General features: G+C 38.5%; 1 protein-coding gene and 1 pseudogene across 1 annotated transcript in view; both read left to right on the top strand.

Moving 5' to 3' along the window:
- The first annotated feature begins 7,528 nt into the window (after window positions 1-7,528).
- Window positions 7,529-9,732, top strand: LOC145764725 (uncharacterized; annotated as a pseudogene).
- A 6,480-nt stretch (window positions 9,733-16,212) lies between these two features.
- LOC145765223 (uncharacterized) overlaps window positions 16,213-24,685 on the top strand; it is a 37,057-nt gene continuing 28,584 nt past the window's right edge. The window contains exons 1-10 of the mRNA XM_082577005.1: window positions 16,213-16,334; window positions 18,083-19,034; window positions 19,563-19,785; window positions 20,169-20,259; window positions 20,924-21,118; window positions 21,775-21,904; window positions 22,136-22,252; window positions 22,541-22,654; window positions 23,175-23,312; window positions 24,409-24,504. Of these exons, the coding sequence (XP_082433131.1) occupies window positions 16,213-16,334; window positions 18,083-19,034; window positions 19,563-19,785; window positions 20,169-20,259; window positions 20,924-21,118; window positions 21,775-21,904; window positions 22,136-22,252; window positions 22,541-22,654; window positions 23,175-23,312; window positions 24,409-24,504 (2,178 nt within the window). The remainder of the gene's footprint in view (window positions 16,335-18,082; window positions 19,035-19,562; window positions 19,786-20,168; window positions 20,260-20,923; window positions 21,119-21,774; window positions 21,905-22,135; window positions 22,253-22,540; window positions 22,655-23,174; window positions 23,313-24,408; window positions 24,505-24,685) is intronic.

Raw genomic sequence — 24,685 nt, forward strand, 5'->3', positions numbered from 1 at the left:
CAATGTAGATAAGTCAAAAAAGAATTACGTCACATTTTCAAAGAATTTTGACGAATTATGCCAAAGAAAGCAAACTTTGAGGTCCGTGGGAGAACACTTCCTCTTGTCGGATTCACTTCAAATTTTCACAGTGTCATTTTTTCATGAATCCTCCTCAAATGAGAGGGTGTGCAAACAAAAAGAAAAAATTTCAATTTTTTTGGCCACCCTAATAATCACACAACGCACTGCATTAATATTCGATTGTTTTCGCCGATTTACATTTGTTTTTTGACAGATATAGTAACTGCAACTCTCCAATGGTAGCTTACACATCAACCAACCAACTTTATATGTGCTTGTAAAACGTGCACAAACGAATGAAGAATAAAGGCAATGAACAAGAAACAGTGGTGAATATCAAAACATTATAGCCTACTGCAGCCAATGAAAGAAAGTCAGATTTCGTGTCTGCTTTCGGCAGGACCCTACGCGAAGCAATTCTCGCCCGAATGAAACCACCCCGTCGTTGATGGCCAGCAATACTTCCACTCGTTAGTGACTTCCCAAATGAGACGCTGCACAGCCTGAGTATGGGCAGGAAAATGAGGGTATTCAAACTTTGTGTTTATCAAACCCTTTAGTTCATCCATGGTCAAGTGTGAAGTAAGGATAGACTCAGTAAGCGTGGCATGGTCCCAATCAAAGAGAACAGTAAGTTGGCATCTAAATTTAATTTTGGTTGGGTAAAAGTGCGGACAGAAACATCACAAGAGTTACTGCCTTTGCGAATATTTTCTAACATGTTCACAGAAAAAGATCGCAGAGCAGGATCATCACTGAATACCGGGGCATTGTCACATTCAGATGTACCAAGTGCAGCTGGTTCGAAAGGAGAGTCAATTTCTTCATCAATTGCTGCAGAAAACTGCTGTTTTTTCCAGTTCTCTTCCTCTATCACTTGTGACTTCTTTTGCTGCAGCGAAATCATCTCCTCGCTGTTGTTTGAGGCTCTTGAAAAACAAGTTTTTTGTGTGATTGATAAATGTAAAGAACACAAAATAATCCATGTAAATCAGTTCAGTTTGTTTTTATTTCTGACTGTCACAACGAAAAACAATATATGCCAAACATGACAATTAATACTCTTTCGGACAAATGGCAGTAAAAATCAGTGATAGTCAAGAAAAATCTTCTCGCCTAGCACGACTAGCTTTAGTGAAAGCACAAGCCTGCCTTTACAGACATAGAAGTCAGAACATCTGAATCACTTTCCCATGAGGAAATGCTTTAGGAAATCAAAAAATCCTTAAACCACCTACTATCTAGAGTTGGTTGAACTACATCTGCAATGGTGAAGTGGGGTTGTAGAATTGGCAGTAACCCATTCTCCTTCTCATATGGCTCCATTCAACAAATATAACAACAGACCAACCCCAGTACACAACATGGGACATGTCTATGCATGATCCTGTTATCAAAGAATATACTTATAAAAGCCTTACATTTCATAGAAAATTACTAGACAAAAAAGTTTGAAAAGATACCGTATGTAAGAACTTACCTTTTTGTTAACTCTCTTTTGAAGCGTTTTCGTTGTCCTTTTGTCAAGAGGCCCAATTTGGTATAACGGTGCTTCTACTCTACGATAACGTTGGGAGAGGAGAAACCTCAATTGTTTTAGGAATGCGATCTTCATTTGAAAAGGGAATAGTCAGCTTTTTTCCAGCTTCCTGAAAAATTAATTCCTTATGAGTGCTCTGTCTCTGTAAACGTGCAATTAATTATTTCAACACATTAAGGTTTTGAAAAGTGTCTTCTAGTTGGTTATTGTAGCCTACGTGTACTGTTCATTCATGCAAGCTATATGTTAGTATTTTTAACAACTACCCTTCATCCATACGAAGATATACGAGTTGGTCTATGTTTTATGTCACTACCAAGCTTAATTAAAACCAGTCAGAGAAAAACTTGCAGTAATAAAGTACTTGAGTAATGAGTATCACCTTTAACAAAGTACAGAATGCAAGAACATATCGTAGTGTTGGTAAATCAGCAGTGGGAAGCTCCTTGGAGGGTCCAATGACAGAAGAGCTTTCCATGCTTCTTACTCTCTTTTTAGAACTTTTAGGCATGATTTAACAGTTAACAATGCTACCCACAACAAGGTCAGCTTTATGAACTAAAGATAATATGTGAAGAGATTAATGTATTTTTTGAAGAAAAAAAACATAGCCAACTTACAGTACGGTACACAGAACTAAGAATTTAAGTGCTGAAAACTTAGTTGTCTGAGCCTTCCGTAATACTATGAACTTTATTAGTGTCATTCTCAAAGCTACATATAAAAAATACAGAACCACAAACAGCAACTTCACCTGAATAAGCAGTTCTTATTCTAGAAGACCTGATAATTACAGACACTGCCTCTTAGGCCTACTTTACACAATTTGGAAAACCTAGCCTAAACTAACTTTGAACCGAAGCCTGAATGATTATTTAACAACCAAGCATAAAATCATAGCAAACATTTTGGCTGAACACAACTTCTTATCTAAATTTTGCAGCCTTATCTTCAATAATAATCAGCAATTCAGCATCTCAAGCTATAAATCTCTCAGCAGCAGACAGCAATCGCTCGCGCGCGCGTGTGTGCGGCACACAACGCGTTTTCCCTAACTAGCCATTCAGAGCGCGCTGTCTGGATCACGTGGATTGATGCGTTGTGATAGTATTTTTTGTGGAATCACCTTGCAAGAATTAGAAAATACTAACCTTAAAACGCTTACATGTTTACGGATACTGGATTTTATCGCATAAAACTTCACAAAAATACTCTACACAACAGTAGTCACCCTGTGTGATAATTCGATTTTGTCCATTCAAATTTCACATCGCCTTAATGTTTAGTAATGATGTTCAACTATATTTTGTTTTGATTAACAATAACCTAAATGCTGGATTTGGAACAAAAAATATTCAATTTCTCTGTTTATTTTTGATATTTCAATCGGTTGGTTACCGTATTTTACGGACCATAAAGCGCATCCGATTATAAGGCGCACTGTCAATAAAGTGCTTTGATTAGTTTTTTGTTCAGACATAAGGCGCACAGGGCTATAGAACGCAACGTATTTTAAGGAGTATGGGTTCCATATAAAGCTCATTAAACAAAACTGCGTAAGAAATGTAAACAAGTCACAATATTACAATGAGCAAAAAAAAATGGGCCAAGTGAATATCACAGTTGCTAGTTGCTTTTACCGTAATTTATACTGTAAGACGGTGGTTTATATAATAATAGTATCGGTACTGGTTTTGAATGTAAGCAATAAAGCACTACTTGATCCATACATTAGGCGCACCGGCTTATAAGGCGCACAATCAATTTATGAGGAAAAAAAGAATTTAAATTGCGCTTTATGGTCCGTAAAATATGGGTATTTTAGTTATTGAGAAAATTCAAATTCTAAAAATAAGTTTCGGATGAACCAAAAAATGCTTGGTAGAACGGTGAACAATTTGCACAGCCAACTGAAGTACAAGAATTTATTTCAACAAATTTTTTTTGTGAAAAACATTTGCCATCAAATTTTGCCTGACAAGTCGGTATTGGCGGCCACGAATGAAAGTGCAGGCGGCCATGGCCGTCAGCTATTTCGAGGCCTGCATATAAAAATGGTCACAACTCACAACTGCTTTTATATTATACATATTTCCTAAATAGCTCATAGCCCAGGTAGCCGACCATTCACTACATCAAAATATTTTTCTGAGTTTTGACCGGTTTAAACCTAGTTTTGACCGGTTAAAACCAGGTTCAAACCGCTTAGTGGTCAAAACCAGTTTTGACCACTTTAGAGATCAACCCTGTTCCTGTGCTAAGCCCTTTTTTAGGAAAAAATATGCATTTTCAAATGAATGTGCAAAAAGTACTACAAGAGCTTTTTTGAAAATTTATTTTGTGTGTTAGATTTTAAAAAGGGTTGGACTAATAAAAACAGGCAAAATTTTAGAGTTTTGCGCAGTTAGATTGACACGTGACGTCATGGCAGCCATTTTGGATTTTTTCATTTTTGTGAAGTTTGTGAAGAAAACGTTTTTTTTGTATTGAAATGTAGTTAGAAAGTCTTTTTGCTTACTAAGTATGGATAAAGATACACAAAACAAACAAAATCAATTACTGAATAACATTTAAAAAATGAAACTGGTAAAAAAGTCTTCTTCTTCTTTCGTTTGAGACTAGATCAAATCAAATTTCAGGGCAGGTGATGGAGAGCCAGGTGAGTGTAGCTTCGTCCAGCGTTGCTATACCATGCGTTCCATTTGGTGCCTTATAGATCGGACATTCGAGAACGACATGGTCAGCAGTTTGTTCCTCCGCGCCGCATTCGCAGGCCGGTGAGGGAGCCAAACCCCACTTGTGCATGTTGGAATGGAAGCGACCGACTCCGGTTCGGATTCTGTTGAGCTTGACCCAAGTCGGCCGAGGCAGGTCCATACCAGGGGGGCGCGCCACCGGGTGAGGTATAAAACCATGTAGTTTTGTGTCGGTGGTACACCACGCTGCATTCCAATTGTCTTCCATGAAGTGTGCTGCGCTGATGGCACGATTGCCGAACGGATGTAGCAATTCAACAGCAGCTGGCACAAAATTGTGTCTTGACTTTAATTGCCGGGGAGATTCCTGAGGTGGGATGTTGAGTTTTGCATGAAGCAAGTGGTTAGGATCCCCCGCCCGGCAAGCCAGGTGTATAAGGGTTCTCTTTCGGCGAAGCTCAGCAGGTTGGATGCCTGCGAGGATTGGTAAATACTCTGTTGGAGTTGGGCGCAGGCATCCAGTTACAGTTTGCAATGCGTCGTTGATTGGGCTGTCGATGAGACGGGTGTGGGCACTGCGGCACCAGGAGTGGACCAACGCAGAGGAGTGGACCAAAGCAGTGGAGTGGACCAACGCCAGGGTTGCAGTGCGCAAGGTGTCAGCACCTGCACCCCAAGTTGTGCCTGCCAAACGTCTCAGCAGGGCGACGCGAGATGTCAGCTTTTTGCGTAGTGACTGTAAATGGTGACGGTATGTGAGTGACCTGTCAAGTGTAACCCCAAGGTATGTAGGTTCTGGGCAGGGCGGCAAAATTTTGCCGTTAACGGTCACTTTCAGGTCACGTTTTGCCTCCCTGTTGTTGAGATGGAAGGCTGCCGTCACAGTTTTACTTTCGCTGAGCTTCAGTTTCCATTGGTGAAGGTATCCAGATATGGTCGTCATGTCTTGGCTCAACGTCATTTCTAATGATTGCCAGTCTTTCGCAGAGTGCAAGATGGCCAAGTCATCAGCATATGCATATTTGTCAGATGTTGTTGATGGTAGGTCATGCATATAGACATTGAAAAGGAGGGGAGCCAAGACTGATCCCTGTGGGACACCGTTTTTGAGTCGCCGCAGTCTACTTCTTATGTTGTCAACCTCCTCGTGGTGAGTCCCGGTAACTGCACAAAACAGGCTAATGACAACAAACAGAGACACATCAGGGCGTCTCTGGGGTGGTAAAAGGATAAACCCTCGGCCCCAGAGTTCGAAGAAAGAAGCCAGAAGTCCCAACATCCTACAGCTTAACGTTAAAGGCCTTACGACTGCTAAAATCGAGGTCGTACAAAGAGTAAAAAAGTAATAAATTAAAAAAAAAAATTTAGAAAAAAATATACATTTCATAATGAATGTGAAAAAAATAAGCTCCTATTAGAGCTTTTTGAAAATTTCTTTTGTGTTTTAGATTTAAAACAAGGTTGTACTAATAAAAATAAGGAAAATTTTAAAATTTTACACAGATAGATTTTCACGTGACTTCGTGGCAGCCATTTTAGATGCTTCAATTTTTAAAAAATCTGTAAAAAAAAGTTTTTTTCTAGTAAAATGTTGTTGGAATGTCTTGTTGTTTACTGAAAATGGATAAAAATACACAAAACGGACAAAAAGAACCATAAAATACCATGTAAAAAAAGAAAGATACATTGAAAAATAGTTATAGTTTGTAGGCTACATAGTGATTGTAGTCTTCTATCACATCATAGGCTAATGCTTTTCAATAAATGTTTTTGCTTTCTTTCACTGTACAAACTTCAGGCTGTTGAGTTTGGTGAGAGCATAATTTGGACATTTACTCGTAGGCTATACGTCTAATGAATCTCTGTTTTTTTCATCAGGTGCAGCCAGGCCCGGATTTAGGGAGGGTGCAGGTGCCCCGGGCCCCCCTTTTGAAGGGACCCCCGACGCAAAAAAAATGTAATTTTGTATTATTATTTTTTTTCGGCATTTGAAGTTTCTGCAAAATGCTGTGCAGTGCTGGATTACTGCTACTGTACACATAGAGGTGGTTTTTCGCGCCGACGGAGCTAAAAACATTTTTGCACGGGGCCCCCCGATCTAAAAGTGCCCCCGGCCCCCCATCAGCTAAATCCGGCCCTGGGTGCAGCTACAGAATAATCCAATTTGATGTAGTAAACCCTAAAACAATCTTTATCTGCATGCAGGCCTGGCTGGCTTGGACAGTCAGGGCAAACTTGGGCGGACCATAAATGCGGCTACTTGGGCGGACCATAAATGGAGTTCTGAATGGAAGTCAAGCGCCACCAGACTCTATTCGTTCAGCCCCTACGCCGACACACGCCCCATCGGCCTAAGGCTACCAAGACAGGCATGGGTGCGCCTCAGCCGTCTTCGTACGGGCGTCGGGCTTTTCCGCTCAACCATGCACCAACGGGGAATGGCCTCTTCCTCCTCCTGTGACTGTGGTGCCAAGGAACAGACCGCAGACCACATCATCAATGACAGTTCCATCTTCAAGCCATCTAATGGAGTGGAAGGAAGGTCTGCGTGTCATGGATGATGAAACCAAAGACTGGCTGCTCTCTAGTTGCCTTCCAGTGTAGTCCGGGAACATCGTAAATCTGGGGTGGTAAAAGGATAGACCCTCGGGCCCAGAGGCTCACACGATGACCACCCTCTTCATCATAATCGGGAGACACATCCATGGATCTATCGTCAAGATGTAAATCATAAAAATCATTCAAATCACATTCCCAATCACTTCCCGGGCAGTCATAGTCAACATGCGGAAACGAAACTTCTCTATCAGCAATATCAAAATTGTCCTCGCTGTGTGTATCAGCAAAAATCTGACCTACCGCTTCCTCCGTATTGAATCGACTACCTCGCACATTGCTCCCCGACATTTTAAAGTTTGACGTTTTTAAACAGCTACAAATAACTTCTAGTGCATAGAAACATGCCAAGCTGGCACGTGCAAGTCAATAACTAGCTTTAACAAGGTTTTAACTGACTACCCGATATTACCGGGTACACGCATTTCACCGGCATGTTGCTATACCCGGTAACACCGGGTACACGCACTGAAAGGGTTAATACAGTAATTCATATCCATCTGGGATAAAAAAAACTTGGTTTCAACAAACAAAATATTGCAGCTTAATACTTAAACGTGAAGTTGTTATTTTTGTGTTTTCAAAAAAATTTGTGTTTTATTCAGATCTTTATATTTGTTTAAAAAGTTAAATACGTCATTTATGTAAATTGCATCAAAGATTTTTGTTGTAGTTGTACATTTTTCCCACTGAACTATAAAAATGTGCAGTGTGACTGGCAGATCTAAATTGGAAGATGACAGTTTACCAGATTTGGATGACGTTGATAGTGATGGAAGTTGGACAGATGAAGAAAACAATGATGGAAATATAGTGTGTGATATGCCAGTAGTTTGTATCTTTACGGAAAAGAAATTTTCGTGTGCCAAAGAATATTTTGAATACTTGAAGAAACGACATCATTTTGACATATGGACTCTTGTTTGTGTTGATTTGAACTATGACTTTTTTACATTTGTAAAAATTATTAATTATTTACGAACTCATTTCAAGAACAACAAACCTCCAACATCTTCAGAACTGTTATCAACTCGTAACATTTGGGATGATGAAAAATATTTAAAACCTGTTATTCCGGATGATCCTCTTTTGCAGTTCATGATAGATGGGGATGAAGAAGAGGACTCTCCTGAGCATGACTTTCAAAAAGATGAAGCTTTAAATGAAGAAACAAGCAATGGTGATAGTATGGAGCAGATGCTGAAGAAAAAACTGAAAAAATCAGAAGACAAAAGCAAGCTGATGGAGTTTCAGCTCATGGAAGCTAATGCCAAAATAGAAGATATGAAAGAATTTATGAAAGATGTTATTTTAAAAGGTGATATTTACAGACCTGTTGCTGCATGTCGACGTGCTCATGATTATGAAGAGGAAGAAGAATTTGAAGATTCAGGGTACTATGGAAGTTATTCACATCATGATATTCATGCCGAGATGCTTCAAGATAAAGTACGAACAGAAGCATATCAAAATGCCATCCTGTGTAATCCAGACACATTCAAAGATAAAATTGTTTTGGATGTGGGCTGTGGTACAGGAATCTTGTCCATGTTTGCAGTGAAGGCCGGAGCAAAGCATGTTTATGGGATTGATATGTCTGACATTGCCTACCAAGCTGTGGATATAATTAAAGAAAACAAGATGGATTCTAGAGTTACGATAATTAAAGGGTGTGTTGAAGAAGTAGAACTCCCTGTAGAAAAAGTTGATATAATTATTTCTGAGTGGATGGGTTATTTTCTTTTGTATGAGTCAATGCTTGATTCTGTGCTGTTTGCTGCTGATAAGTGGCTAGTTAGTGAAGGACTAGTTTTTCCTGATGGATGTAGCATATGTCTTGTTGCTGCACACGATGAAATGCTTTTTAATGCTCAAATTCAGTATTGGGATGATGTATATGGTTTTCAAATGAGTTGTATAAAAACAGCTTCAATGAAAGAGGCTTCTGTTCAAGTAGTGAAGCCCTCCGCTATATTATCTGATCCAGTCGTGGTAAAACAATTAAGAGTTCCTGGAGTTTCTATAAAAAATTTAAATTATCAATCCGAGTTCACCATAAATTTTACCCAGTCTGGTAAATGTACTGCCATAGTTGGATATTTTGATATTCACTTCAATCTTGGCCTGGCCAATCCTGTATCATTTTCCACTGGTCCGTTTTCAACACCAACTCATTGGAAACAAACCGTTTTCTTTCTTGAAAAACCAGTAGAAGCCAAAGAAGGGGAAAAAATTTCGGGCTCCATAGATTGCCGCAAAAACCCTCACGATCCGAGGTCACTGATTGTGTATTTGACCTTTGCCGGCAAAAAACGCATATACACGATATCATAGGCCGTTTGAAAATTTGACTGCAATACGTCATTTTTTGGTAAAAATATTGCAATTTCTATGATGAAATAAGCGGACTTGTTATTGAGTTCTTTATGCGCATTTGATTTCGAATGATCGTCAATTCGTCAGACAACTCGGCATGCGACAACTCAGCAAGTGCATTTCCGCTACTGTTAGCGAATGAGATTTACGTGCTCACGTCGAACTTGTTTGGTCATCGCTTGCTAAACTGAATTTGCTGACTTGTGACATGACAAGTTTCAGCTTGCTCAGTTGTTACTTTCTTGGTTTCATCATTTGCCAACTTCAGCCACTTGCTGAGATGTTGCTAGCTCAGTTGCCACTTGCTCAACTGCCATTTGCTCAGTTCACAACTGCTGACTTGTAGAAGACTTCTTTAGAATGCGGGATGTAGTAACTTGTGTAGTGTGCTTGTGTTTTGTTTTTCGCTCATTGAAAAGTTGGAGTCCATTGTTATTACTACAGCCTGCGTGTTGGTTATTTCAAGAGTAATCAGTAGGATGACACATGCTTAAATGTGAACACGAAAGTTTTTTTCAATCGGCTTCGTCCTTTGTTTAATCTCCAAGTTGCCTTGAAAAAACTTTGATTGTATGCACAAATAAAACATACAATGAAGTAACAACAAAGAAAACGTCTGAGGAGGCTGCATTTGCTTAAGCTTTGTCACTGGGCGATACACGACAAAAATGGTCACATGACATCGACGGTCATGGCCTGGGCCTGAAAGGATAAGCTGAAGGATAAGCTGAAGGCTGAAAGATAAGCTGAAGGATAAGCTGGGTACGATACCAATTAGATCCTCGGGCCCCAAATCAAGACACTTAAGAAAAATATATATTCAATATTCAAAGAATATGCGGTGGTTTCTGCGGCCAATCTGACAACAAATCCTCGCTTTCAGGATGATTTTCAGAATTGTAAACTTGTAGCGATTCATTATGATAAATTATGGCCACAAATTCAAGGAGATCATGGTTCACTTGAAAAAGAGAAAAAACGCGAACAGTTCTGACAGAAAGTAAATTAAGTGAACGTTCGAAAGGGTAGTCAGCATGCTCGAAAGAGTTAGAGCTAGGGAAGAGATTTGGATGACGTGGGTTCGATTCCTGTCATACGCTTAACTCTTTTTTTTCTTCTGTAATTACCAAACAACGTTCAATAAGCACTGATCAACTCTCTTGGCTGAATGCGAGAAGGACCACAATCGGACGGTAGCCACATAAGTATTCTGATTGGTTCATGCCTTACAAGCTCTTACAAAACTTGTTACGTTAATGTTGCTACTTGCTACCTACAGTTCACAACACAAGTTGCGTGCCAGGGGTAGGCCTATGTTGCTACCTAAAGTTGAACTGGCCGTTGCGATCTTCCGTCTTTTTCGTTGAGTCGTACAGTCGGGAGTTTAATCAGATGAGCTATAGAGGCGCTAAAAGAAATAAAAATCATCATTCAATTATTTCGAGACAAAAACAAACCAAATTCTTTGGGAAATAATATCCTGTAGCTATGGCAGTTGTCTTTCCTTGTTTGTGTGATGCAACACAACTTTTCTCCTTGTGACAACGGCACTTTGGTTTTTCATTTTTGCTTAATCTTAAAAGTTGTAAATAGCTGGCCACAGCCAAGCTTTTTTTTTAGAGCTTCGGTAGAGAGTTTGTCTTGTTGAACCATATGGGCATACGAAGCCGAGTAACGTGATCAAGTTTAACATCTTCAAGTTTATTAGCCTACACACAGAAACACAAAACTACGCAACAAATTAAGTATCAAACGTTTTCGACTTCACAAGATGTCCTCTTCAGGAATATTGTAGGCTACATACAACTAAACTACATCTGAATAAAATACAATCGTTAACTAAATCTATAAACAGGAAACACAAAAACTGCACAGTCAGTGGCGTAGCTACAGTAGGGAATGTGCCGCCCGGGGCGTGAAATTTTTTTCCCACGAGATTTCCGTCTCATTTGCATATTTTTGTGAAAGTTTGTATTAAAACCGTGTGAATGCAACACTTTTTCGTTGGCACGTTTGGTTCAGTGGTTTCATCCTCTGCCTAGTGTTCGTGAGAACAAGGTTCGACGCCCGTCGAAGTCAAACTTTTTTTTCTTAAATTTTTGTGGTGCAATAAGAGCTTTTCAAAAAAAGTAGGGTTAGGTAAAGCTTATATTTTACTATCATTGCAGAATTTCATTGGCAAATAGTTATTTCGCAATCTGAATCAACCAATCTCTCAAAACACTTTCGGAAAATCTTACTTTTAGAGTGACTATAATCATTGAGACAGAAAGCTCGTGGGAAAAAAAATTTCGCGCCCGGGGCGGATTCAGATTTTGCCGCCCCTTCAAGAAAAAGCATGTAAAAATGAAATACGTTTTTTTATCAGATCAAAATCAAAAATCGTAGTCTGAAAGTGTCGCCCGGGGTGGTCCCCCCCTAGCTACGCCACTGTGCACAGTAACCTACTTCTAACTAGCTCAAACTCAACGATATAGGCACCACGAGAATCAAAGGTAAAAAAGATGTTAAACAGATCACATGGTATGGTAGAAAGTCAAAGTGCGAAATCTTTTTTTTTTACTTTATTAGGAAGCTTTTTTGTTCAAGGCTACAATTGAAACTTTTTATATTCTAATTTACTCTTGAACTTCACGGGAGCATCTAAGCTTTAGTGGCACAAAAGAAAAGTGCCATCAAAGACTATCATAGGGTGCTCATTTTTGAACGATCAAAAATTACCCAGCAAACATTGTACCTCGGCCCAACGTAGTGTGACAGTTGGTAAAATAGTAGGCTACTCCTCTGTTGACCCAACATATCTTGCACCATTCGTCGCAGTTAGGCCAACTTATTTTAAAATCTTTGGGCTAACGTAAAAAAATTGAGGGGTTTCATTAGTTCGCCCGCAAATAATGATGTTGGCCCAACGTTCTGTACAACTGCGCACCAACATTGGCAAGAACGACTTCCTAATTCTATTATTTTTTGCATTTTCTTTGTCCCATTACAATTGTAAAACGAATACCATGAAGCAAACTTAAAGGCATACTAAATGAAATTTTCAAACTGGAATTAAGCATTAAAATGCGTAAACTGAACATTCAAGAATACATTTCAAAAACGATTACAGAAAAAAATTTGTTTTTAATGGCACTGGCAAGGCCCAAAGTCCAATGTTTCATTTATTTTCATTCAAAATGACCAAAAAGTGCAAACACAGCTTGAGAATACGTCACAAAAGACAGCAACAACAAAAGCCACGGTACAACATCTGATGTTTTAACATCAGATCTGAAATTTTGAGCAAACTGTCTGATGTTTTGACGTTGAAATCTGATGTTTTGATGTACATACATAGGCTACATAGCCTACAGTTAAATCGCCGGCAGTAACAACTGTTGCGTGATCAGCTGATGGCTCGTTTTTTGTTACGTAGACTGTACAGTCGCACTCTACTCAGGCCCATTCGGGCCGCGCACAATGGTGATCAGATCGCAATGGGGCAAAATTTTATTGAAAATTGTTTTATGGTAGCAAGTTAAACACAAAGAACGTGGAAAATCGCCAAGTCTGGTTTTTCCTTTAGTATCCCTTTAAAAAATTCTGTGAAGGTATCTTCAATTAAAATATTTCAAAAATTGGCAAAACTACACTACCCTCAGCCAACCCGAACAACCGTCAACCAACGTTGGGCCAAGGAAAAATGTTTACAGGGTAGTAGCCTATCTATAGAGGCCTACTGACTCGTTTAAAATTTTATGTTGGTTGAAAGCAAATTCATCAAACCATTATTTGTGGGAAGTGCCAAATGAATTCTTATATACAACTTGAATTCCAACAAACTCTTTGATAGCTAGGCTACAACATTGCCAAGCAATGTCAAAGGTTAGGCTCCCGGCTCCAGTCCTACCTACTAGTTTACCAATAAAAGTACCGTAGGCCTATTATTTGGTGATAGCAATGAAACTGAACACTGAAACATCCGGTAGCCTAGGTTACTCTGCAGGAGAATATAGGAAAGTAGCCCATATTCAAAATTCGGTGCTCTCAGAGAAGGTAGCCACTTGAACATGATAGGGCCAGGCTACTACCCTGTAAGACCAGTAAGACACCGCCAACCAATCAGAACACATGTAGTGACTATACCGTCCAATTGTGACTCCTCTAGCTTTCAGCCAGAGAGTTGATTTTACTTTGATTTTTGTTTGGTAATTACAGAAATAAAAGATTTATGACAGCGGTGTGAATCGAACCCACGTTATCGAAATGTATTCTCTAGCCTTAACTCACTAGACTACAGTATAAGGCTAGACGAAATTAGATGTTGTGAGTTGCGACCGTGCCATGTTTTTAACTGCGGTAATGTCCTGCTTCGGTATCAGGTGGAGGTATATTATAAAGTTCGCGTTTTGTCGCTTCCACTGTTATCAAGACTTCTGTTATGTTGGCATACATTATTTTTGTTGTGATGGTTACCGAACTGACCATAGCAAGCTGAACTAAACCTTTCATTTTTAAATTTCGATTTGGGAGTTCATTGAAACAGCTTCATTTAAACAAAAGCTAGTTTTTAATTTTCACATTACTTGATGATTTTTTTCATTTTGTCAAAATCTTTTTCTCTTCAAAAAACAAAACAACATTGATAAGAGTGTGAACATAAGCTCAACCGCGGGTCTCACGGTTGCATTTTAAAATTTTTGTGGAGAGAACACATTGTCAGCAAAGAAAGTGAAAGATTGCGTTTAGCGTTTTATCTTCTATTTGGAACGCCAATCAAGTGCGGCAGCCACAAATAATTGTAAGAGTGGTTGTGTGTTAGGTTTTGAAGAAGTTGGCTACAGTTGATGAAACACTGAACACATGTTGTAGGCCTACACATTTTAATTTACATGCAACAGTTTTCAAATGTTTAAGGGATGTAATTGTCAGGGCAAATTTTTCCAGTACTGCTATGCCGAGCATCTTTATTGCGTCTTCTATAGGTGGGATAGTTTTGAATGACATGGCAAGTATTTTGTTTCTATGCTTTGCATCTGCAGACCGTAGAGAGCTTTCAACCTGACTTATATATAGAGCTCGACCAATATATGACCAATATATCGGTCAGCCGATATCAGGAGTAGCCAATATATTGTATCGGCACACTCAAAACCAGTCATCCATGCCTTTAGAAGAAACACAAGTTGCTCAAACGCGCATTTAAACTCTCTTGTTTTAATTATATGTGCAAGTGCAAGCGGCTGCACATAATCCATTTTTGCATGCAGCACGTGGGTATGCTTTTGAATGTCTTGTTTTGTGCACGTGGAAGGGCTAGATGCCTATTAAATTGGTGCTGTCTGGTTAGAGTTTGCGCTCCAATTGCTGTATTTGTGCTTTTGTTTATCGGGCTAGTGGCGGTAACACCGGTAAACTCTTGTCGTGTTGGACTTCTTTACGATGACAAAAGATGTTCTCTTCTTGGCATGAATGCTGAGAAACTATGTTTTTTTGAACTACAATTTGAAACTGTTGAACTTTGATTATTGAATGGAACACAAAACGGTATTGCATTTGGTTGTTTCTTTTTTGTTTGGTGTTTTTTTGTGATTAGTGTTAAGAATGGTTTTTCCATTACAGCAACCAATGCATAAACTTTCTTGGACTGGTTTGTTGCTTAATAACTTTGTTGGTAACAAATTTTTCGTAGAACTACCGATATATCAACTTTGATATATATCGGTATCGGCTAAAAATTTCATAAATATCGGTATCGGCCTGAAAAAGTGATATCGGTAGAGCTCTACCTATATAAAAGTATATATATTGGAATACCTAGTATAGGTATTAGGTATACGGTACCTATTGGAATAGAACTTTGGAAACAGTTAGTTCTTATTTGTATTTGAGCTTGAATCAAGTTGGTTGAGGCAGTTGTAGTCCCAAGGCCTTCATTTTTGGATGCAATGTAAAACCAAGGAGTAGCCTATTGTGTTGGTGGTATATCGTATATATACTATGCTGCATTCCAAATAATTTCCACCCGGTGTACTGCAGCTAGCACAAAAGATGCCTTGACTTCAGTCTTCAGGGAGATACTTGAATTGGTATATATAGTTCTGTGTGGAGTTAAATGGTTAAAACCTTTTACTTGGTGAGCTAAGTGTGTAATGACTGTTTTTGGCAAAGCTTAGCATGTTGGATGCTGCAAAGCATGCTGAAGGTGCAGGCGTGGCAATTCGCAAATTAAAAAGTAAACCTACTTGCTAAAGATTATTGCTATAGATGACAGAAAGGTTTTGTTTCTCATACAGTGCTGATTTTAAATGAATGATCAGTTCAATTCTGTTTTACTTCAATCGGTGTCTGGTTTCACAAAACAACAGTAGAAAGAGCAAGCCTTATTTAGTTTTTAAAATTTAGTACAAGCGGTTAAACTTAACAGGAGCTGTGTGTCCAATTACATTATAAATACGATACCGTAATGAAAAAGACTTTATGAATTTTAATATTCTAGTTAATGTATTTCTATTTGTGTTGTCATTTAAAGTTCTCTTGTGGGGGAAACATGGTCTACTCTTTAAAAGATACCATGCTAACATGTTTTAAAGAATCAAAAAATGCATTAGGCTACTTTTGCATAAAATTTGTAGAAATATGAAGTTTTGTTACCATTATTATGGTAGCAGTGGCCTATGCTAGATTACCCACTGGCATTAAAGAAAGGATTTTGACGATGCTTTTTTTGCTATTTGATAGTTATCATGGTTTGAAAGTAGATAATAAGCTTCAAAAAATTTTTTAAATCAAAATTTCAAGACTTTTTAACACTTTATTTAAAATTGAATTTGAACGAATTTAAGCATCAACAAAGTACGGTGTCATTTAAAAAATGTTTGACTTTACAGTAAGCAAAATAAATTACAGCCATTAGGTAACTTCATAGAATTTTATGATATGGATACCAAAATTTCTGAAGAAGATTTATTGAGTGGCGTTGAGTTATTGCCAACCACTGAGCCTAATACTCCGAACAATCTTCTGGAAAGTTCAAGCAAACTGGAAGATAGCAGTGTCGGGTGAGACATCTTGCAATTGGTGGGAGTTACATATCTCTTTTCAATACATTAATTTATTTTACTTGCATTAAATTCAATTTTATAATAGTATGATAAGTTAAAAAACTTCTAAATTCATTTGGGACATATGCCTAGACCGCCTTATTTTTTCAGCAACTAAGCATGGCCTACTAGAGCTTCTTTCCGGCAACCAAATTCTCGATCCTGGCACCCAAAATCGAATTCTGTCATTTCCGCAAAATTCATTTTTAAAGCACTGCAACTTTACTTGCACTTGCAACCACCGGCGCCGAGTCCCGGGCGGGCAGGCCGCGCCCGCCGGACATTTCAAGAATTAAAAAAAAAATTTAATGCAATTTTAAGTCCCAAAATTTCTGTAACCATCTGCCACCTTCTAATACTAGCCTACTTACCTTATTCGCAGGGTTGTTTCGCCATATGATAGGCCTACTAATTAAGCGATTAGTTTTCGTCAATTATTGCCATTGCTACATTCATGCAACGTTAAACAACGTTGATTCGCCGTTAAACAAGCAAAAGTGTCCGGCCGTGCCGTTTGTCTCCACTCTGCCCAGTGCTATAAATCAAGTAAATTGCGCAAACCTGTGAGGAACTTCATTCGCGGCAAAAGTCTGACCGCAATTTCCAGTGCTTTTACATCGTTTTAACATCGCCAGATGTTAAATTGGTTTAAAAACTGTAGCATTGTTCCTCAAAGGAGTAATTTTCTCTCAAACGACGTTATCAATTAACTCTGCTGCCAAAATGCACTATTTTGTCGTCTCCAATCATCACAGTTGCGTCTGTTACGTCACTGATATTAAACTGTGCACACCTGTTGGTTTGGCGGGATGAAACCGTTGGTTGTCATTAGTTGCAATTCAGCTCCTTCGTTATATAACTGTTCTGATTGTAGATTCAATGTAAGCTCGGTTCAATAGCGCAGTTTATCGCTAGATGGCTTCTCGGGAGCTGAATTGTCGTAAAATCACTTCTGCGTTGCATTACAGCATCTTGTTTCTCATCTGTGCGCCCGCTAGGAGCGACTTATAGTATGAACCCACCGATGTATTGTGTGTGTGTGTGATCGTGTTGTATCAACAATAGTAATGTAATTATGGAACTAGTACCGGTACAGTATTGCAGTTTTCGTCCCGCAACCCGCACATACCAATCACAAAAAATATGCGGAACTGAATTACCAGGACCAGACGTTGTTGCGTACCAATTATATTTATTATATACTTGTTTCCAAATCGTGTTAGAGGAGACATAAACTTAAATGTAAAACTAGGCTAGCCGAACAACCTAGCAAAATCGTCCTTTTGAAAAACGCACAAAATAACCTTTATGAGTTGACAGTATGTGTTCGCCCGCCCAGCTATTTTGAAAACTCGGCGCCTATGCTTGCAACACTAAAACTTTTATCCACAGGATTTTTTATCACCGTGTGAGAGACTTTGTCTTGTTTGTAAAAAAAGGCTGCTATTGAGAGTGAAAAGAAAAAAATTGAACTACAAGCGCAAGTGGAGAAAAAAAAGTTTCAAATATTAATAGAGTGGAGAAATGTTGGTTTGTGGACACCGGTAATCAAACATTGCCTCCCATCGCCGTAATTTCAGAGGCCATTTAGCGACTTCTTGGTGACCATGGCTTCCGGGAGCTTAGAGGCCTATATGTGATATAAATGCTTTCAAAAAATCTGTGTTAGTGCTGCTAGTGTATGTTGACTTATATTATTTTTACAGCATTTTATCTGACAAATCCTCACCGACCAAGAGCTTGCATCTGATCTCTCCTACAAAGATGAGCACAGGTGCTCAGTCTTTCAGTGACACAGCCCTGAAAGTTCAAAAGAGATTGCATGAGTCTCTTGCTTCAAGTTTACGAAAAGAAGTTGAAATAAAAGCTAGTTGGCAGGCTTCCCCTGGTGAAATATGTATGAGAGACTTTCATAAAGATATCACAGAAAAAGATGCTGGAACTGATGTGGAAAATTCTCAACATTCCAAGGCTTCTGACTCTGCTAGTGTGTCAGTTCTCCATAAAAGTCGTTTTCTAACTTTGCCATCAACTGGTGCTTCCTCTGATCAAAAGCAACAGAGATTGGAAGATAATGACAAAAGAGAGTCTTCTGAATGTTCGCTTCCTCGTCGAGGCCCAAATGTGTGCTTATCTGACCAATTTCCAAGTGGAATCTCTCCCATCAAGACTTATGAGCAAGAAGACAAACAACCATCTCTAAGAAGCCAAGATGATGAAAACCAAGCATTTGGGGAAGATCCTAATACTAAAAAGCTTTTGGAGTACATTCAAAAGTTAGAGAAAGGTTCTACTTCTGATGAAACCCTTGCTGATCGATTAAACCAACTTTCATTTCTGCTTAAAAATAGCAGTATGAACTTGGACACAGATATAGATGAAAGCCAAAACAAGCTTAATCTTGACAGCGGCTCAAAGTCAACACAACCACCTGGAGGACAATCTAACATTGGGTGTGGTATTTCTAAATCAACCATTTCTTCTAACAAAGCAATTAATCAAAAAACCAAAGTTTCCTCAAAGCAATCTTCCCACAGAACCACTGCTATGAAGAAAACTGTTCAAATCAAAGATCCAAATACTGTGCCCCATCAACCTAAGTCGACAAAATATTATTCCACTACTTCATCTCAACCTATCAATTCCAAAAACAATCAGGTATTGACATTAATTACATATATATTTGTTACTTTTATCACTTTTATCACTATATCACTCAATAAGATTGGGATTGTAATCGTGCTTGTTTTAGTTTTATTTTAAGACACTACATTATTGAAAACCAAATTGTGGAAAATCGCCACATGGCGCTGTGTATCTTCGTGGCCATACCCATTACCCAGATATGTACTGCACTGACGAGGCCAGGAGGAAAAGGTGTGCCACTGTTTGCAGTTATTGACATAGATATGGTTTCGAATTTTCAATGCTTTAGCCTAATTATCATTACCGTTTTAGGGTTAGGGGTTAAGGTTAGGGGTTAGAAGTTAGGAACTCACCGAATCAGACTCACCGAATCGGACTCACCGAATAGCAGCAGACCCTATGAAACATCATGTCGACAAATATCACAGAAAACCCTAGTTGTTGTGTAAAAACTGTATTGGATTGATGGTTTTGAAATGAAAGATATTCGTAATCTTATGTTTTCCATGATGGCTGAATGTTGAAAGCTCATTTATACAGGCAGGGAAGCATGGAAATCGTTCCCACAAAGGAAAAAAATCAGCCAAGCTTAAAGAAGTGAAAGTTGCTGCTGGAGATGCCCATGTGGTTGATACATTGCAGCAGCATTCAACTGAACCAAGCAATGGTGACGATGTGAATAAGCCACCTTCTCGCGCAGTGCAAGAGATGGATAAAGTTCGGGACCATCTACAAACGATGCTCAGCTTTCACAAAATTAACCGTAATTCACAAACATATTTTTTAAAATACTAATATGTGGGGGGTACATTAACTTAGATAACCGCATGGTTTTTCTGTGCCTCCATGGTGTAACAAACCATGTGAATAAAACTAATGTTATATTTTCTGCTGTAATAAATTGAACTAGATGTAGAGCTATGCCGAAATAAATTTTTATTGATTTATTGACTGATATGCAATGTTTGAAAAATGCATCTTTCTCTTAAAGGGAACAAATTTCATAATGATTATTTTGCACTTAAAACTTTGATCGTTGGTGACCTGTAAGTCTGGCAGTTGGCAGATGTTCATGTTTTATAATTTCACATAATGCAAGAGCTAATTTGGCAGTGAAGTTGTTTCAACTTGTTTTTACATTTGTAGCTTTATCGTTGGACCTATCCACAAGCCACACCGCGCATGAGAGCAAAGATGACGACACGTTTCGTAGCAACGACACCGCAACATTGCTAAGGTTTTAAAATTTTTGACATTAAGAAAACGAGCTTTTTGTGAGAGACAGCAACTTTTACAATATAGTATGTCGGACATTTTATAATAGCTGATTACTCTGTCATCTTGTGTTTTATGTGTATAATTTACGTAGCACAACGACGTTCGTAGAAAAGTATTAAAACATGTCAACTGCAACCCAAAAAGAAAAATTTTCTCTTATATATCTTTTTCCATGCTTTTTTTAGTAAAGAGGGTAATGTGAATATGTACAAAGAGGGTAATGTTCTTGAATATATATAGTGTTTTGTTTTTACTAGCGTTTCATGCTATGGACTGAATAACAATGCCTACAATCTAAATCCTTCTTGGCTGACCGATAATAATAATAATAACAGCACTTCATTTTACACGCATTGGCTGCAGAATAGTGTCAATGAAAATCTCCATGATTGGCGAATCGTTCATCTAATTTTACGTCACTTTTACTGGTTTGTCTTTAAGAGATTGAATCTCGTATAAGCTAACGTTTCAAAAAATATGCTATTTTATCTTCTATCCTAATATGCAATTTTATTTCCTCGTTGGCCATTTCAGTAAATAGCGATATATTGCTTGGTGCTGCGCTGCATTAGATGAATTACATCATAATCATGAATTTCATTGCATCAATCATCTTCTTGCAGAGTTCAACCGTCGGAGCTGATCCCACTCAGTCCACAAAAAGATGGAGCTGCAGATCTGACAGATAGTTTGACTTCAGGATTATTTTCCATTTTGAAAACCGGTCATAGCAAACAACCCCCATCTGGACGCTCATCTATTGATTCCAGTCTGACAGCAGAAAACGGAATGCTTCGGGACACCCTGGAGAAAGAAACGTAAGCCCTTTTTGTGAAACCCCTTTCTGAAACATAGGACTTATTTTTTGAAGGTTTGATTTGTGGTACAAAACTAGATAATACCGAGGAGGTTTTTATAGTTTGAAGCTGCAGTTTTTCATGTAACTCTCTTTAGGAGCTGTCGAAGAGAATCAGACGAAAATTTCTGCTTCAAACTACAAAAAATCTTCTCGCTATTTTCGACTCAGGTCTTTTATGAAAAAGACTGATCTGAGCGAGGCGGTACTCTACTTTAATCTTAAAATGAGCGATCAGCGTAAAATGTCTTGCTCAACGACACTGCAGGATGCCGAGGTTTAAAGCTGTTGACATTAAAAAAATGGTTCTGATGCCTTGCTCAAGGACAGAGCGAGTGAAATCAAGCAGAGAATCGAACGCAGAACCAATATGGGTCAGAGATCAAGCCTTTACGTTTTGCTGCTGTTCATGTCAACAAATTGACAATCTGCATTGAAAATCTATATCTTAGGTGAAGTAGAGAATTTTAACCGTTATTTGTTGTTGAACGGTCATTTTAACTGTAGCGAACCACATCTAAACTGCATGTCACAGGCTCTGTATCTTTCCCATCCCCAGTAATCGGCGAGTGGCGTTGTTTTCACTTCCTCGTATTCATATACATTGTCGTTGTCTAGATATCGAAGAAAACATTGTGAGAAACAAATACAAAAGCTGCAAAAGAAGATGCTTGACGTCCAACAGGAGCTGGCGGTTGCTCATTCCACGGACCGGAAGAAAGACCTTATGATTGAACAGTTGGATAAGGTTTGTGTTGTCACAAATGATTTTCTTCTTTTGCCTATCCTCCCACTTTGAATGGGGATCATGTAGATGGCCGAGAGGTGAAACCTACACGACGTTCCGTAGGTGATCGGTTCGACACCTAACCGGAACACACAGTTGTGGTTTTGGCAAGATACTTAATGATGATGATAATCAGAAAGAATATATTGATCTCTGTTTAGTTGATTTTTTAAATAACCAGTATACGTTCAGACTTTAGCGAAAGTTGTTGAGAGCTGGAAATCCCATGAAGCTGGTCTTGTCAGATCGGTCGAACAACTCACACAAGAAAAAGAAAAATATAAAGTGGAGAATGTTAAACTTAAAGAGGTAATTTCGATTGTAATAATTTATATCATAATGTGTGTACGAAGCGACCTCCGAAAGGGGAACCTTGTGGCGGTCAACGTACAAAATAAGAGTGCGTGGAAAGCCGCCATCAAGCCGGATCGAAATTTGCCGATGTCCAACTCTGAAAATACGAGGATCAAAGGATGGAAAGCCGTATACTAACTGACTAACTATTATGCCATCATGCATCAGAAAAATGTTTATGTTTGCGACCAGCCGCCTTGTTAGTGGCCACTTTTAACTACAATATATTAATTATCTTTTCAGATGCTAGTCAGTCTAGAAAATGAACTGGCGAAGGTTTTGGAGGAACTAGTCGATGAAAAAGAACGAATTCTTCGATTTGAAGAGAAGGAAAAGCTGATGCAAATAAGTTACCAAGTACTCTCTTCGTTTAAATGTTGTTTAATGCGTTTTTAAATCGTTGCTATCTTTGAGATTATGATGTCACAACAACATTGAAACTACTACCGTATACTGAAATTTTCAGCTTTCTTTGTGTACTCTACCATTAGCCCTCACCTGAGATTTTACAGTGGTATTCACGAAACCAACCGATGTGGAAACTTCGGCTATACTTATTTCGTTTATATCAAAGTTGAATTAATAGCCAGCGAGTTAATGTTTCAACCTAAAGAGCTCACATGTTAATGTGCATGAACTTTGATGTGATATTTTTGTTCGTAGTTTTGTATCTTGGTTGGCTGATCAGTAGCCGACTGCTAATTTGCATATTTTGAACATTGCAACAACTTAACCTCTTATCACAATTTATTGAAGAATCGATGGTAAATTCAGCCGATAAACAAATTTTAGTGCAATTTTCTTATTTTTAAAGTTTCTTTTTGAATTTGCAATAGCTGAATATTTTCGTAGCAGTCAATATGTTGTTCCTTTTCAGTCGCGAGCAGAAGAAATATCGAAAGTAATTGACCAAAAGAACGAGAAGTTGCATCAGCTTCAGCAAAAGAATGAAGAGTTGGTGGAAGAAAAAAAGTTCCTTCAGCAAACCGTCGATGAACTCGCACAAGATACCAAGGTTTTTATTATGTTTTGTTGACCTTGTCTAACCCATATTCTTTGTGTAACTTGGCTTCTGCAAACGTTTTGTCTTCATGGTTTAGTGACTGGTGTTGAGAATATTGAAGATTACTTGCGTGGACATCGTCTGAGATGGGTTGAACATCTTGAACGAATCGCTGAGAACAATTTGACAAAGCAAGTGTGGAATAAGGTAGTGACAGGATTAATGAGAAGAAAGATTAAAAAAACATGGGTATACAGTACACCGTGAAGGATGATCTGACGAAAAGAAATTTGAACAACGGAGAGGTATAGGGTAGTCACTGCAGACATGTCAATTGTGATGTGTCGGGATGAAGTTTACCTGGCTTTGAAGCTAGATGGAGAGAGAGAGAGAGAGGTTGCTTGAGTGATCGATGTGATGTGCTTAGCTTAGTACAAATTCCGGAAGGTCGCCGGTTTGACAGCAATTGAAAGCAAGCGACTGTGTTTATGACAAGACACTCAATGGAATGCTTGCAAGTAAGAACAAACATTGACTTCCTTTCCTTCCTGTCTACTTCATCCAATTCTTAAACTATCAAACATAAGCCTTGATGCGACGAGCCTAACATGGGTTTTCGCTGCATTTCAATGAAGCTTGGCTGGCTGCCGCCATTAAACTGTCCCCAGTTTGTGCTTTTAACTTTAGTACAATAGCTTTTAAGTTAATGTCTTGTGTCCACTAAATATCTCTAATGATGTATGTCTGAGGCAGACATCTACGTTTGTGATTTGTTTTGTTTTTATTCGGCTAACAATCTCGATTGTGATTTGAAATATTTGCTTACTCCATCAATCGCTTTAATCAATTTTTTTTAAAGTTGTTTGGTTAGGATGTTAAAAGCTATGAAGCGGGATAAGCGAAGATTAGGCTTAACGTATTGAATTCACAAAATATTCTTGACTTTTACCGTAAATGTGCCAATTTTTAACTATGAAGAATTTCTCTTTGATTGCTTGAAAAAAAACCACTTGTCATCGTACTCAAACAGTTATTTCTGATCGTGACAGTTTTTCATACTGACAGATTTTGAATACTACAAAGTCAAGTTGTTTTTATTGTTTTTCAGAACCAAAAGGACGCTTTCGTCGAAAAAGAAGCAAAGTGGAGTGAAGCCGTAACAGAGATAGAGAAGAGGCAAAAAGAATTGCTACAAAACGAAAAAGTACGTTTTGTCACATATAATGTCTTGAATGCCTTCAAATTTACAGCACACCTCCGCTTGTCGCAATAAATTTGCTCCACGATGGTTCAAAAATCAAACTCCAAACTGGCGTCATTGTTGCCGCCAGTGTAGTGTAGTTTACTGGTAATGTACCATTTCATGGAAATGCACGTTGCAAATA

Source organism: Aplidium turbinatum, chromosome 2, assembly GCF_918807975.1.
Source record: "Aplidium turbinatum chromosome 2, kaAplTurb1.1, whole genome shotgun sequence".
Classification (NCBI taxonomy): Eukaryota; Metazoa; Chordata; class Ascidiacea; order Aplousobranchia; family Polyclinidae; genus Aplidium; species Aplidium turbinatum.